Source organism: Grampus griseus, assembly GCF_964374135.1.
Source record: "Grampus griseus genome assembly, chromosome: 7".
Lineage (NCBI taxonomy): Eukaryota > Metazoa > Chordata > Mammalia > Artiodactyla > Delphinidae > Grampus > Grampus griseus.
Window position 1 is genome coordinate 100563871 of NC_139001.1, and position 14769 is coordinate 100578639.

General features: G+C 33.6%; 1 protein-coding gene across 5 annotated transcripts in view; it reads left to right on the forward strand.

The window, feature by feature from the left end:
- Window positions 1-14769, forward strand: part of DPP10 (dipeptidyl peptidase like 10) — a gene marked incomplete at both ends in the record, with an annotated part of 1290793 nt that overhangs the window by 1195673 nt on the left and 80351 nt on the right. For 4 of the 5 annotated variants that reach the window (XM_082658735.1, XM_082658734.1, XM_082658737.1 and 1 more), the window contains one exon: window positions 10660-10698. The exons of the other annotated variant lie outside the window; for it this stretch is intronic. In XM_082658735.1, coding sequence (XP_082514861.1) covers window positions 10660-10698 — 39 coding nt within the window. The remainder of the gene's footprint in view (window positions 1-10659; window positions 10699-14769) is intronic. 5 annotated transcript variants of the gene reach the window in all.

Sequence of the window (14769 nt, forward strand, 5' to 3'; positions counted from 1 at the left end):
AATCTATAAAGATTTTGAATTACTATGTTGTACACTTGAAAATAATATAATATTGTAAATCAACTATACCTCAACAAAAATAAGAATGAGAGGGGGCATCACTATAGAGCCTATAAATATTTAAATGGTAATAAGGGAGTTGTGTGCCAATAAATTCTCAAGTATATTATATGAAAAAAAATTATTTGAGAGGTAAAAATGACCAAGACTATTGTCTGAAGAGGAAAAACCCTGGAATAGTTCTATACCAATTAGAGAAATTGAATTAATGATTACAAATCTTCCCACAACAAAAACTCCAGGACCCAGTGGCTTCAGTGATGGATTCCTTTAATGACGTAAGGAATAAAAGAGGTCACGAGTCATCAAGGTGGCAACATAGGTCATTCCAGACTTCAGTCCCTCTCAGAAGAAGACAAAAAGCAACTATCCATACACAGGACACCACCGTGAAAATCCTGCGACATGGGAGTGAGAGTGAAGCACCCCCCTGGACCACAGAGACTGAAAAGAACCCATTAGAAGGATAGGATAGGATAGGATAAGGATAAGAATAGGATAAGGATAAGGATAAGAATACACTCTGATTGCATTGCCCCTCCCCCAGGCCAGCATAGTGCCACACTGAGAGGGTCCCCTCTGGACCTAAAGTTTCTCCAGTAGGAAAAAAGAGAGCCCAAGGTGGACATCTAGCTCCCCCAGAATTGTGGGTTTTTTCATGGGAGGCCCACTTGAGTCTTGCCTCTAGAGGCTCATGGGGGGAATTTGGAGCGTGATGGAGAAGGGTGGGCTGGATCTTATAGTAACCAACTCTCAGATCTTGGCAGACAGAGTTCATCTTCCCAGTGGTGCTCAAGTAGAAATCCAAAACAACAAGTTTGCCATCTGTAAAGCCGAGACAGTGACCCCGTCTGGCCAGGGTACTAGGTTTGTAGTTCTGCCTGACTCAGGACCCCAAATGGGAAGCATAATCAGCTGTTCTGCGGCCCTGCAGAAGGAAGCTAGTTCATAGCTCTGCCTACTGCTGAGTACAGCTCAGCACTGTCTGACCAGGAAGCCTGGCCCGATCACCCAGGAAGCTCTATAGACCAGTAGCACCTAAGTGAGAAGTGAACCCAGCCAGTGGCTTTGCCCTCCTACAGAACCAAAGCTAATGGCTCCATCTGACCAGGGAGCTTGGTACACAGCTCAGCCTGATTCAGTCTCTAAACAGTGAGCCTTGCCACTATTGGATCCTGTTCTGTGGCCTCAACCAGGCAGGAAGCTAATTCTTAGGCCCACTCAGTGCTGAATATAGCCTCTAGTCCCACCCAACCTGTAAACCTAACCAGAGCACCCAGGATGCTGCATAACCCATCCTACATCCTCACCTCTGAACAGTGAATTGGGCCAGTAACTATGCCCATCTACAGAGCGAAACCCTTGGCCCTGTCTTGTCAGGAAACTCATTGTGCAGTTTTGCCTAATTTGGAGCCCCAAACAATGTGCTGTGCTGTCCTTGGGGCCCATTCTGCTGCCCTCCCTGCATAAGGAAGCTAATTTATAGCCCTTCCTACTGCACTACCCAATCCTACCCAACTAGGAAGCCTGATGGGAGAAATAGTGTAGCCCATCCTACCACAATGCTTGTGCAGAAAATCAAGCCAGTCCTATCTAACAGGTCCCTGTCCATGGCACCCCCACACACACACCTCAGAGCCTGGGAAGTGGTTTTGCCCCAATATAGACCCCAATAGCAAGCTCCACCTTCCCAAGGATGTTACCAGTTGACCCCAAGCTGACCTGACTGATGAAGGGCTGTCTCTGTAAAAGCAAACCTGTAAAGTTTAGAAGAGGAGAACCCTTACTCATACGCCCAGATACCAAAGTAAGGAAGCAAGGATCACAAAATATCAGGTAAACATGACACTACCAAAGGAAAGTAATAAAACTCCAATAACTGACCCTAAAGAAATGGAAATCTAAGTTATCTGCTTGAAATTGGGTGTTATATCGTATGTAAACCTCATGGTTACCACAAAGGAAAAGCCTATAATAATTATACAAGAAATTATGTTCATGGAGTCAAAACATACCACTACAAAACTTCATCAAATCACAAAAGAAGACAGCAAGACAAGAAGCAAGGAACAAATGGATCTGTAAAGCCATAAAACCAAAAAACAATGAACAAAATGGAATAATAAGTCCTTACCTATTAATAATTACATTAAATGTAAATGGATTAAATTTTCCAGTCAAAAGACATAGAGTGGCTGAATGGATTAAAAAATATCGAGTAATATGCTACCTACATATATTGACTGAAAGCAAAAGGATGGAAAAAGATATTTCAAGCAAATGTTAAACAAAGGAAAGCAGGGTAGCTATACTTGTTTCAGAAAGATATAGACTTTAAGCAAAAAAATGACAATGAAAGACAGAAAAGGTCATTATTTAAAAATAAAGGGGTCAATCCATCAAGAAGACATAACAATTGTAAATATTTATGCATCCATATATAAATATATAAAGTAAATACTAACAAAACTAAAAAGAGAAATAAACATCAATACAATAATAGTTGGAGAATTCAATACCCCACTCTCAGCAATGGGTATATCATCCAGAGAGAGAATCAAGGAAATAGTTGATTTTAACAACACTATAGAGCAAATGGAGCTAATAGACATATATAGAATACTCCCATACAACAGCAGCAGAATACACATTCTTCTCAAGCTCACATGGAACTCTTTATAGGATAGATTATATGTTAGGCCACAAATCAAGTCTCAGCAAATTGAAGATTGAAATCATACCAAGTTTTTTTTTCTGATCACAATGGTATGAAACTAGAAATCAATAACAGGAGGAAAATTGGAGAATTCAGAAATACATGGAAAGTTAGCAACACACTCTTGAACAACCAATGAATCAAATAAAAAATAAAAGGGGAAATAGAAAAATATATTGAGACAAACAATAATGGAAACACAATATACCAAAAGATATGGGAATTATTTGAAGAAGGTCTAAGAGGAAAGTATATAGCTATTAATATATACATCAAGAAAATAGAAAGATGTCAGAAAACAACCTAATTCTATATCTCAAGGAACTAGAAATAGAAGAACAAAGTAAGCCCAAAATTAGCAGAAGGAAGGAAATAATAAAGATTAGAGGAGAAACAAATGAAATGTAGAGTTGGAAAACAATAGAAGCAATTCATAAAACTAAGAGCTGGTTCTTTGAAAATATAAACAAAATTGGAAAACCTTAAGTAGATTGACCAAGAAAAGAAGAGACAGGACTAAAAGTTTTTAAACATTATAAATGAAAGAGAGAACATAGCAACTGACATAGATATTGCAGAAATACAAAGATTCTTAGAAGACAACTATGAACAATTATATGCCAACTAATTGGACAACCGAGAAGAAATGGATAAATTCCTAAGAACATCAAACCTACCAAGAATGAATCATGAAGAAATAGAAAATCTGAACAGACCAATTACTACTAAAGAGGTTGAATCAGTAATGAAAATCCTCCCAACAAAGAAAAGCCCAGGACCAGATGGCTTCACTGGTGAAAATTACCAAGTATTTAAAGAATTAACACTAATCCTTTCCAAACACTTCCCAAATGTCAAAGAGGAGGGGACACTCTCAAACTCATTTTATGTGTCAAGCATTACTCTGATATTGCAGCCAGACAAGGATGCTACAAGAAAAGAAAATTAAGACCCATATCACTAGTGAATATAAATGTAAAAATTCACAACAAAATACAAGCAAACTGAATTCAGAAGCATATTAAAAGGATTATATACCATGACCAAGTGGGATTCATCCCTCAGATGTAAAGGTGTAAAGATGTAAAGATGTAAAGATGTAAAGATGTTGACTTGCAACATATGCAAGTCAATAAATGTGATACACCACATTAATAGAATGAAAGATAAAAATCAATAGATGCAGAAAAAAGCGTTTGACAAAATTCAACATCCATTTATGAAAAAAACTCTCAACAAAGTGGCTATAAAGGGAACATATTGCAACACAATAAAGTCAATATATGACAGACTCATAGCTAACTTCATACGCAATGGTGAAAAGCTAAAAGCTTTCCCTCTAAGATCAGGAACAAGACAAGGATGCCCACTCTCACCACTCTTATTCAACATAGTACTGAAAGATTTTCAGATAAGAGAAAGAAATAAAATCCATCAGAATTAGAAAGGAAGAAGTAAAATTGCCTCTATTTGCAGCCGATATGATTTTATACATAGAAAATACTGAAGACTCCACCAAAAACCATTAGATCTAATCAATGAATTCAGTAAAGTTGCAGGATGCAAAATCAACGTATATTAATCAGTACTGTTTATATATAATAAATTATCTGAAAAAGAATAAAAGAAAATGATCCCATTTACAATAGAATCCAAAACAATAAAATATTTAGGAATAAATTTATCTTAGGAGGTGAAAGATATCTATACTGAAAACTATAGGACACTGATAAAAAAAATTGAGAAAGACAGAAAAAGAAGGAAAGATGTCTTGTGTTCATAGATTAGAAAAATTAATATTGTTAATATGTTTGTCTGTAGATTTAATGCAATACAAATCAGATTCCAGTGGCATTTTTTTACAGAAATAAATAAAATATTCTAAAATTTGTATGGAGCAACAAAAAACCCTGAATAGCAAAAGCAATAATGTGAAAGAAAATCAAAACTGGAGGCATCATACTCCCAGATTTCAAACTATGCTAAAAAGCTATGTTAATTAAAACAGTATGATACTGGAATAAAAATAGATACATAGACCCATGGATCATAATAGAGAGCCCAGGAATAAACTGCCACATATATATCCGACTGCTATTTGATAAGGGAGCCAAGAACATGCAATGGGAAAAGGACAGTCTCTTCAAGAAATGGTGCTGGGAAAACTGTATAACCACATACAGAAAAATGAAATTGGACCCCTATTTACACCATTCACAGAAATTAAATCTAAATGGATTAAAGACAAATAAAAGACATGAATCCATAAAAAATCCTTGAAGAAAACAAAGGGGAAAACTTTCTTGACTTTGGTCTTGGATTGGATTTTTGGATATAACATCTAAAGCACAAGCAACAAAATAAAACGTAAACTATGTCAAATTAAAAAGCCTCTGCACAGCAAAAGAACAGTCAACAAAATGAAAAACCAACCTACGGAATGGGAGAAAATATCTGCAAATCATATGTCTGATAAGGGGTTAATATCCAAAATATATAAAGAACCCATATACCTCAATAGCAAAAGTAATAATCCAATTAAAAAATGGGCAAATGACCTAAAGTAGACATTTTTCAAAGAAGATACTCAAATAACCAATGGTATATGAAAAGGGCCCAACATCTCTAATCATTAGGGAAATGCAAATCAAAACCATAATGAGATATCACCTCATACATGTTGGAATGGCTGTTATCAAAAAGACAGAAAATAACAAGTGTTGGTGAGGAGGTGGAGAAAAATGAATCCTTGTGTCTTGTGGTGGGAATGTATATTGGTATATCCACTATGGGAAACAATAAGGCAGATACTCAAAAAATTAAAACAGAACTACTATATGATTCAACAATTCAACTTCTGGGTATATAACTGAAGTAAATAAAATCACTATCTTGAAGAGATATTTGCAACCCCAATGTCATTGCAGCATTATTTATAATAACCAAGACATGTGAAAAAACCTAAGTATTCATCAGTGGATAAATGGATAAAAGAAATATGTCATATATATGCAATGTAATACTATTCAGCCATTAAAAAGGAAAATTTGCCATTTGTGACAACATAGATGGACCCTGAGGGCATGTATGCTAAATGAAATAAGTCAGACAGCAAAAGACAAGTACTGTATGATCCCACTTATACATGAAATGTAAAAAAGCAAACTTATAGAAACAAAGATTAGGTTTGTGCTTTTTAGAGTCAGGAGTGGGGGTGGGAGAATTGGGTAAAGGTGTTTAAAAGGTACAACTTCAGTTATAAGGTAATAAGTTCTGGGGAAGTAATGTACAACATGATGACTATAGTTAAATACTGTATTATATATTTAAAAATTGCTGAAAGAGTAAATCTGAAAGTTCTCATGAAAAGGAGAAAAATTGTTAGCTATATGAGATGATGGCTATTAACTAAACTTATTGTGGTGATCATTTTGTAATATATATATGTATCACATCATTATGGTGTACACCTTATACTATGTTGTATGTCAATTATTTATTGATAAAACTGGGGAATAATGGAATAGTTTCTACCATTCCTACATTCTCTAAAAAGTGGAAAAGGAAGAGAACTTCTCAACTTATTTTTATAAGGGTAACATTATCATGCTACCAAAACTAGACAAGGACGTTACAAGAGAGACCATTTTAGACTGATATTTGTTATGAACATTGCATTCAGAAAATTTTTTATCATATTAATATATCATTCTGGACAACATTGAGAATACTGCATCTTGACTAAGTGGGGTTTTACCCTGGAATTTAAGGTTAGTTTATATTGAAAATCAGTGTAATTCACTGTTTCAACAGAAAAAAAAGAAAAATAAATAAGCAATTATCTTAATAGATGAAGAAAAAGCAACTGACAAAACTCAACATTCATTCATGATGACTTTCAACATAAATGAATAGAAAGTAATATCCCCAATATGATGAAGGATACCCACAAAGTAACCAATAAATATTATACTCAATAGTGAAACAGTATCCTTGTTCACCTAAAGATCAACAATAAGGTAAGGATACACATTCTAACTCTGTTAAGCAAACTTATTAGAGACTCTAATCAGAGTAACTTTCAAAGAATAACTATCATGATGATTGGTAAGGAAGAAGTAAAATTATCTTTATTTGTAGATGATATTATTGTATAAATAAAATGTAAGAAATCTACCAAAAATACTAGAATAGATGACAATTCATAAGTCAAGGCACCAACTTCAATTGTCTTTTCCCTTTCCTGATTTTTATCATTTTACTGTAAAAAATATGTAAATATATAGGATACTACAGTTTTCTTAAGAAATGCTCACTGAATTATTTAAGGGTAAATGGATACAATACTTCAGAACTGCTGTCAAATTGTTTAGAAAAAAACTAAATTTCTAACTTTTAATTGATTTTGAAAAAAGAGACTTCTACCAGCCTCTCAAATAATTTAGAATCAGAGGGGAGAGATATATAATAATAAAGCAAATGGAGCACAATGTAAATACATGAGGAATATGTCTAAAGGATATGCAGATGTTTCTTGAACTGGTCTTTTACTTTCTCTGTAAGTTTGCACTTATTTCAAAATAAAGATTTAAGAAGTAACAAAATATATTTCCAAGATTGGTAATATTATGATGGAAAATAAAAATACTATTAAAATCTTTAAAATATTAGGTACATAGGAATAAATTTAACAAAGAGTGGCAAAATCTTAATACTGAAAACTAAAACGTTGCTGAAAGGCATTAAAGAAGACCTAAAGAAGAAGTTAAGCCACATTCCTGAATTGAAAGGCTTCATGTTGTAGATGTCAATTCTACTCAAATTGTACTATAGCTTCAATACAATATGAATTAAACTCTCAGCAGACTTTTTTTTTTTTTGGTAGAAACAGACAAGATAGTTTTTAAATGCATATGGAACTACAAAAGGCCTGACCAGGTAAATCAATACCCTAAAAAAAAAAAAAGATAATAATTGGAAGAGTTGCACTACATGATTTCAGGAATAACCAGAAAGCCACAGAAACTTAGAGATTGTAATGGAGGCAAAAGAACACACAAATCGATCAGTTGAACTGAATAGTGTTTCCAGAAATAGATCTATATTTATATGATCAATTAACTTACAGCATAGGTGCCAAAGCAATTCAATAGGGGGAAATGACACTGGAACAATTAATAACCGGATGGAAAATACAATGATGGTTGACATTTCTTATACTATATTCTAAAATTAGTCTGAGACATACTACAGCCTTAAATCTAAAAGCTAGTACTGTCAATCTTCTAGATGAAAAGATGGAATATAACTTCACTATATTGAATAGACAAAATAGTCATTTATCATAAAAGAAAAAAATAAATCAGACATCATCAAAATTAGAAACTTCTCATCAAAGACCCTATTAGGAAATCAAACAGCTAACCACAGACTGGGAGAAAATATTTTTCAAAATGTGCATCTGACGAAGAAATATATACGTTTCAATAATAAAAGACAACCCAATGAAAAAGTCAAAATGTGTGAATAGAAACTTGTAAAGAAGTAACAAACTCATGAAAAAGTACTCAAAATTGTTACACATTAGGAAAATATAGATTAAATCATAATGAGGTAACACTACATACCATTAAAATGAATAAACTTAAAACAACAACAAAAAAGGTGACAGTTTTAACTGCTGATGAGGATGTGGAGAATTGCAAATCTCATTCTTTGTGGGTAGAAGTGTGACTTTACTTTAAAAGAATGATTTTGTAGTCTCAAAGAAAGTTAAACACACATATATAAATATATATGTGTGTATATATATCTCAGGAGCTCCATTCCTAGATATTTGCATGAGAAATAAAAACCTGTTTCCACCAAAGGATTTGTTTAAAACACGTCTTTTTTAGAGAAGCTTTATTCACAATAGCTAAAAACTGGAAACTATGCAACTGTCCATTAACAAGAAATGAATAAACAAAATGAGGCATATCAATACAATGACATTCCACTCTGCAATTTAAAAAGAAACAGAAGACTGATACACTGAACAATATGAATGAATCTCAAAAACGTGGTGTGAAAGAAGCACTACACGAAAGAGTACATAATACATGATTCCCATTATCTGAATTTCTAAAACAGGCAAAACTAATCTATGGAAAAAGATTTGGAAGAGTAGTTGCCTTATTGGAAACTGTGAAGGGGCACGAGGAAATGTGTTTGGAAGTGTAAAGGTCATATATCTTGATGGGATGTAAATACATTTATCAAAACTCATCACATAAACTTACGATCTGTACATTTCACTATATGCAAATTACACTTCAGTATTTTTAAACATAATTTTTAAATGGTCTGTAAAAGATAGCAATAAAGAGGAAAAAATTTATCTGTGATTGGAATGATGAGCATAGATATGAAAACAAAGTTGATGCATCAGCCATTTACTTATTGGATTTCGCTGACACTCTTTACATTTAGCTTGCATATATTAGAAATTTTATTTCAATTATCCTTTTTCATCTGGCTGGCTTATAGATCGACCAGGATTTCATCATTTATTTGTCAGACTGTTCTGGATGATTTCTTACTGAGACGATCACAAAGTCATTTAAAAATTGTTCATGCGTATACGTATTCTAGGTAGAGAAAGCCTGCCATCTCTATATAGGGAAAATCTATATAGGTAAAGTGCTTCAATAGAAAAGATACAGGAACCCTATCGTATTCTTGAATTGATACCTTATTGATATTCTATTATATTTCTATTCCATTTATGGAGTTTAAAATTTTTACTTTCTACAATAATAGAAATAATAAGACAGATAATTGCATGTGAAGTTTTGGACCCTCGTGGAGTCTAACAAAACTTAGTGACACTAATGAGCAGTGGCACTGATATATTTTTTTGTGTGTCTGTGTTTTACAGATATCAAGGATGATTATTGCTGAAGTGTGACTAGAAAATCAAGGAATGATTTAGTTAGATGTTTTTCTGATGTCTGTATATAGAGAAAATCTATTGGAAGAAAAAAGCCCTGAAAATGGACAATGGTTAATTATAATGTAATAATAATATGGCTTTAAAAGAGGAAATTGGTAAAAAAAAAAACCTATAAATAAATAATAATCATTATTTACAATTTGAAATGAGTACTTTTGCATAGAGGTAAAGTCTCTAACATATTACGATTTAGTTTTCTTCATTTTAATACTTTTATTATAGAGTCATTTTTTCCAGAGAACCACAAGATATTTCATAAGTTACTACATGTCAACAGCATTACTAAAATTTATTTTATCTACACATATTCAACTTGAGATGAAATTTGTCTAATTGTGCTTTTTGAAATATAATTTTGGTTCTGATCCTATGCAAGATTATTTTAAACACACATAAAATTTTGCCATTTCAAATGTTTAGTTGTTTTCCCTAAGGGGAAAAAATGACTATGGTAAGAGTGGATCGAATGTTGACAAAATGTCCACTTTTAAATTTTATTCCTGGCTGTTTGCCCAGTTTTTTGGAAGGACTTAATATTTGTTTCCTGATGGTGTCTCGAGGTGAAAAGAGACAGTGTCTAGTGGTTCAAAACAGTTTGAATGAAGTAATCAAACGGAGCTGGAAAATGATCTTCTGTCTCTGGTTAAGTGCAACTGAGAATTCTGAAGGAGTTCACCAAAGATAAGACTATAATTAGAATATCATTTCATCCCAATTCTCTACTTATTCATTCAGTTTAAGTCAATAATGACAATGTGATCTCCCGTGGTATTTCACCAGCTGCAGGAAGGAAAAATGTGCCTATAGGATAACAGTGTAAAAAAGGTTAAATTGATGCGTGCTCACTTTGGTCTTTAGATGCTTCATGGAGTTAATTGTTTTGTTTCAGAAATATGAGATGACATCAGATACATGGCTATCTAAACAGGTATGGTATAGGTGGTCTCTTTATGTCACATTTTGTCCATCCCGCCCATCCTGTTCACTCATTTGTTATGTATAACTTTTTCTCAAAAGTTATTTCAGTATTATGAATTTAAGGCTCTGTTATGTTTGAATAAATGAGTCTTTTTCATTAAAATATTTATAACTTGGGCTCTATGACATCATTTGTAGAAAGATTACTTCTGTTTTTTATAGGACATAAATTGTAGAATAACTACCAGGATCCATTTTCAGGACCATTCATATAAGTAAATGTTTGTGTAGAAGGAGAAAAAGATGTGACCCATTAAAACTACAAACCATCAGCATTGCTCAAATCACCCAGAAAATTAACTTGGTTATGTGGAGATTATTCAGGTGAACATTTCTTTCCTTAGATATATCCTAGCTCATAATGCTAGCTTGTGATATAAATGAACCTGGAATCCAGATGATCACAGAAGAATAAACAAACATCTCCACAACATGCTTTCATACTGGACATTTCAGAAGGAAGCACAAATAGATTATTCAAATATAGCTGAACCCATTTTACTACTAATTTCATCACTACTTTTTGCAAAGGGAAGTATTTTGTTTGGCTTGTTTGGTTTTGATTTGTTTTGTTCTTTACAGTGCTCTTTTATTTTATATTCTCTCCCTGGGTGTCATATACATCTGTGGTTTCAATTACCACCACCAAGTGTATAGCCCCAGGCAACTCACTTCTGAGTTCTGAAATATCCAAATTCATGCTTGGCATCTTCTCCTGAATCTGTGAAAGTAACTGCACACTCCACAGGTTCAAACTAAACTTCTCTGTCTTCCAGTCAGTCCGTCTTCTTATCATAGGAGTCAAGGACCTATTTATCCATTCAGCTATCAAAATCATAAACCTAGTGGGGATCTTTAAACATTGTCTTATCCTTATCTGCATATGTTATTATTCATCACCAAGTTATTTTGATTTTACTCTCAAAGATCTCAAGTCAATTTACTTTTCTCCAATTCACAAACACCATACAGGATTAAACTACAGGCACTGCATTTCCTCCTTAACTGGTGAACTCTCAACCCCTTAGCGTTGAGAGTTCCCCTTAGGAACCTGACAATCTGTTCTCTACACTGCAGACTGGCTGAGTGATCTTTTCAAAATATGTATTTGATTGTCACTACCCACAACACTCATATTCTCTCACAACTAAAACCCCTTTGTTCTACAGATAAAGACCAACATCCTTAAAGGGTCTACAAAGGATTAAGTTGAAAGCCTTTCCAGCTCTGTGTCATACCATCTTTTCTCCCATTTTTTCCATTAGCCCTCCTCATATACCCAGGACCTTTATGTGAACTCTTTCTTCTGAACAGAGTTCTCTCAACTACTTTCTTATGTGAAGGCTGCTCATTTGTCAAACCTCAGCCTAAATCACCTGCATAAGAAGTCACCTCCTCAACCACACTAAACAAATCACATTCCCCAATAAAAGTTAAAGTCAAGTGTAATCTTTATGAAACACTCATACAGTTAGTTCTGTGACTTTTTTACTACATTCACAAGAGCAGGAAGTTTATTCATTTTTTGTTACCCACTAATACAAATGCTTAATATGGAGTCTGGTTATAAGAAGAGATCCATATATACTTGTTGAACAAATAAAGAAAAAGAGTAAGAAGGATTGTGAATAGGCTAAACCTTTGCTTGTTTGAAGTATAGGCATGTCTATCTATCTATCTATCTATATTATCTATCTATCTATCATCCATCTATCATCTATCCATAGGTAACAATATGAACTATTTAATCTTAGTCAAGGTACAAAATGAAATTGGGGGAAAAAAATCTTGTTTTTTTAGCCAATAATGGACTCTTACAAAATTAAATTAGATACTTAAAATAAAAATCATTGAAAACAATAACATAATGGATATGGATTTATTCTAAACTGCCTGTGTTATTAAACCTATTTTGCTACCATTTTGATTGCTAGTGACATTCATAATAGTCTAACATACAACAACACAATGCATGCTCTTTTGGGATTATATTATCTACATTTTAAGTCCCAAATTCATGAATATTTAATAGAAACTTTTTAAAATAAAGAAACCAGTTATCAATTATTCAATAAAAAATGCAGGGAGTAGTTTGTCGTGGTTAACTTTTTCTCCAAAAGCTCTAAGGGAATTTCAGGAAATACTTAGAATTCAATGAAATTTAAAGGATGAGAATCTATAATGAGATGAAGCAAGTTTCCAAGAAAATTAGAAATTTAATGTAATACTCATATGCTTGTTTTCTGGATAGTGAGAAGAGCAGAGAGAAGTGGGCATGTTTGCCCTAGCTTTCAAGAGACTTATAGTTGGAATAACCAGTGTAAAAAACATTTGGCCAAGAGGTGGACTTTGTTATCCTCAGCTCATTATCCTGTGTGCCATAAATACTGCCTTGTTTAAGGTCATAAATGTAGACAGTTAGACTGGCTCTACTTCTTTATTTGACTGCAGGAAAGGCTCTGCATAGAGCTGTATGTTTATAACTAGTTACATTTCAATGGTGAAAGTTTTTAAACCTAGCAATGTATTGGAGATTATAATTCCCATCTACTCTTTAAAATGAACTATTTCTAAGGTACCAGAATTGGACTAACAGGGACTAACATAAAAAGCACATTGCTCAGATATCCCCATACCTAATTTATTCTTGGAGCAAAGCACAGGAGGAAAATGTTGAATAAGGGAGAAGCCAATAGTTTGGAGTAAATGTGGTGGATAAAGTGATATATGTAACAAATATTTTTGCCCGTTGTACACATGCATTCATCTGTTCAATTATAAGAAGGTCACCTACTGTGTCCTAGGCAATAGAGCTAAAAAAGATAAAATTACAAACTTAGTTTAATTATTACTTGCCTAGTGAAGAAAGTCAACTATATAATAGAGTGTACAGAAAGCCATGATAGAGATGAATACAGAGTACTATTCAGAATCTCTGAGGAGAGATTTCCTAACTAGAAGAGACTCTCTAACTAAGGAAATTTGGAAATGGTTTCTGTCCTGAGTTTAAGTAAAAAATGAGTAAGATTTAGCACAAAAAGGACGACTGAAAGGTTAGGCCAGACAGAAGAAACCCCATGTGCAAAGGCAAAGAGAGAAATATTCCACAGGGGCAAGAGATGGAACATAGTTGAACAATGTGATTCACTCAGTCAAGTGTCTTGTCAGTATTTATTATATGCTTTGTAATGCAATTTTCCCATCCTTGAATTGTATTACCTCAGAGTTTTAAATTTATTACACATATCATCTTATATTTTCATGAGTGTCCATGAAGTAGACAAGGAAAATAATATTTTTATGTTTCTATCATGGGATGTCATTACTAATAAAGCTAGAATCAGACTCGAGATTATTAAAATAGTTATTAATTTACATATTCAGTCAATAAATGATTGTTAAGTACAATTTATGTGACAGTCACTGTCCTGGGTGCTGGAGACAAAGCAGTGAAGAATGGAGCTTACATTCTAGAGGAATACCTCCTATCTCTCTATCTACCTACCTACCTATGTGCACAAATACACATATCCATTCATGTACAAACAAATGTATGCATACATAAAATATGTATGGTATTAGGTGGTATGGAAAAAAGTAGACAGTAGGCAAAAGTGGGATGAGGGATTCAGATACAGTTGGATGACCTGGCTTTCCTGATCACACTTTATATGGGGTAATCAGGAAACACCTCACTGATAACAGACATAAGAAAGAGGTGAGATCAAGAAAGATCCTTTTGCAGCAACATGGATGGACCTAGAGATCATCATACTGAGTGAAGTCAGAAAAAGACAAATATCACATGATATCGCTTATACGTGGAATCTAAAGAAAGTATACAAATGAACTTATTTACAAAACAGAAATAGAGTCACAGATGTAGAAAACGAACTTATGGTTTCCAGGGGGGAAAGGGAGAGGGATAAATTGGGAGATTAGAATTGACATATACACATTACTATATATAAATAAATAACTACTAAGGATCTAGTTTATAGCACAGGGAACTCCACTCAAT